Source organism: Microtus ochrogaster, chromosome 6 (genome assembly GCF_000317375.1).
Source record: "Microtus ochrogaster isolate Prairie Vole_2 chromosome 6, MicOch1.0, whole genome shotgun sequence".
Classification (NCBI taxonomy): Eukaryota; Metazoa; Chordata; class Mammalia; order Rodentia; family Cricetidae; genus Microtus; species Microtus ochrogaster.
The window spans coordinates 64,824,819-64,827,580 of NC_022013.1; the positions used below are offsets into that span (position 1 = coordinate 64,824,819).

At 34.1% G+C, this 2,762-nt stretch overlaps 1 protein-coding gene across 1 annotated transcript in view; it reads left to right on the forward strand.

Annotated features, from left to right (window-relative positions):
* Window positions 1–640: 640 nt before the first annotated feature.
* Window positions 641–2,762, forward strand: part of LOC101983327 (zinc finger protein 120-like) — a 2,499-nt gene continuing 377 nt past the window's right edge. Inside the window, exons 1-3 of the mRNA XM_013346881.1 lie at window positions 641–674; window positions 988–1,048; window positions 2,229–2,706. Of these exons, the coding sequence (XP_013202335.1) occupies window positions 641–674; window positions 988–1,048; window positions 2,229–2,706 (573 nt within the window). The remainder of the gene's footprint in view (window positions 675–987; window positions 1,049–2,228; window positions 2,707–2,762) is intronic.

Genomic DNA, 2,762 nt, shown 5'->3' on the forward strand with positions numbered 1-2,762 from the left:
CATACCTCTTTGTAGGAAATTCAGAAAAAACCCTCTGAGTTCTCTCTATCTTTTATGTTTGTTTGATTGATTTTTCATGGTAAACAGGGACATAATATGTATTTCTGACTGTCCTAGAAGTGATTGTATCGATTAGGCTGGTATTCAACTCAGAGGCAGATATACATGCCTCTAACTTCTGAGACCTAGGATTAAAGGCCTGACCCAAGTCATGAAGCTTGCCTCTCTTATTTTTCTTTTTTTGTAGTTTTGAATTAATAATTCATAGAATTTCTCTCATGTATATTCTATACTGTTGATTTGTTCACTTGTCTTTCATAGTTTGCTAATAAGCATTTATCTTGCAAGGTGATCTCCCATTCAAAATGTTCAGAAATGACAGGTGAACCTATTTAGTTTGCTTCTCAATTAATTTGGTGTTTAAATTATGATATCTCTGTCATGGAATAAGTACAGGGAACACCACAGTTCTTTGACCATACTCTCAAAGAAATATATATATTGAGAGAGAGAGAGAGTGAGAGTTGTCAATGTTTGGATATTTTAGAATACAGTGACATATGATGATGTGCATGTTGACTTCACTTGGGAAGAATGGAGTTTGTTGGATACTTCCCAGAAGAATCTCTACAAAGATGTGATGCTGGAGACCTACAGAAACCTTACTACTATAGGTAAGACTCAATTTTCATTCACATTTCAAAATAAGTGTTAGGACAAGAGCTAGTTCAAGGATAGTGAGGGCTGTTACACAGAGAAACCCTGTCTCAGGGAAAAAAACACTCAAAATAAGGAAACAACTGTTCATTGGTGACTGATGCTCTTTTGTAATGTGATTGAGAAAGAAGAGGAAGAGGAAGAACAAGAAGAAGAATAAGAAAAGAAGAAGAAATCAGTAGTCATGGTTGTAAAGGTTTATTGAAGATAGCAACTAAAATTTTTAAAATTTTCACTAAATAACCTCCATTTTCTGGCACTATATTTTAGGATACAGTTGGGAAGACCATAATATTGAAGAACATTTTCAAAGTTCTAGACAACATAAAAGGTAATTTTCATGTATAAGTTGATAGGAATGTACCTCTAAAGAATTTGCAATGTGTCCTAGATGTTTTAAACAGAAGCAACAATGTAAATAATACAGTACACCAATGTTTATTAAATTCTCACAGAATCATATACTCAATTTAAGATAAGCAAACTGTATTTGCAAGCCCTTTTTAAAGAAAGAAGTTAAGAAAACCATGTCTTAACCTATATAAACCTTTGAATCATAACACAATGAGAGCTATCTTATAGAATCCATTTATTTGATACTATTCATTTTATAATAGGTATACATGTTGAAACATGATAAATATTTTTTTAAAACTGTCAAGTAAATTAATAGTCCCTAGAAAAGCTAATGTAACCTATATACTTGTGAGTTTGTTAAGTATACAGAGGGGGCAGTCATAGTAAAGCATCAAGAGGCAGTTGTTATGCAGAAATATGCAGAAACCTAAATCCAAATACCAGAAGTCTATGAGGACATAAAGTCACAATGTGAAAATGTGGTAACCTTACATTTATTATTTTTCCTTTACTGAATATATCATACGCTACTCTGTATACAAGCCACATGAGCACAGGGATGAGAGTAGCTGTATCTCTCTCACACAACAATTAGAAGATGTGTAGCAGTCCCCATGTTCCATATACTTGTTGAATTTGATGTACAAGTGTACAAGTAGGTAGTAGGACTAGGAATACTGTGAGTACTAGTAGTAATAGGAGACTTTGTAAAAACTTGTGTTTGTCCTAGTTCACTTAGGAAATGTCATATCACTCACAGTATAGAAAACTTTTATGAATGCAGTAAGGGTGGTAAAGCTATGAGTTTGTTTCAGTTTTCTTCAAATATGTGAAAATGTTTAGAGAAAAACAATTCTGTAATGTGACTATGTAATAAAGGATGATATTATCAGTCATCTTCAGAGATGCAAAACAAGGGGAACAACATGAGTGTAACCACAATGATAAAACCTTAAGATATAATTCCTCTTTAAAAGTGAATCCAATTGTAAAATTAATTCATACAAATGAAAATATTCAACAATGTATTGAATGTGGTTATTCTTTGACATGAGCCATTATCATTGCAGGAATGAAAGAAGTCAAACTAGAGAGAAAACTTCTTTATATACTCAATGTGTTAAAGACTTTGCACATGACAGTCATCTTCAGAGGCATGAAAAACCACAAAATAGATTGAAACCCTATGAATGCAATGAGTGTGGCAAAGCCTTTGCACATCGTGGTGCTCTTAAAAGGCATAAAAGAACCCATACTGGAGAGAAACCCTTTAAATGTAATCAGTGTGGTAAAGCCTTTGCAGTCCATACGTCTCTTCAAGTGCATGTAAGAAGAACCCATACTGGAGAGAAACCCTATGAATGTAATCAGTGTGGTAAAGCCTTTGCAGGTCGCCCTCATCTTCACAGTCATGAAAGAATCCATACTGGAGAGAAACCCTTTGAATGTAATCAGTGTGGTAAAGCCTTTGCACAACAGAGTACTCTGAAAATGCACATGAAAACACACAATGGAGAGAAACCCTATGATTGTAATCAGTGTGGTAAAGCCTTTGCATATCCCAGTTTTCTTAAATATCATAAAAGAACCCATACTGGAGAGAAACCTTTTGAATGTAATCAGTGTGGGAAAGCCTTTGCATCTCACACTTATCTTCACAGGCATAAAAGAATCCATACTGGGGAGAA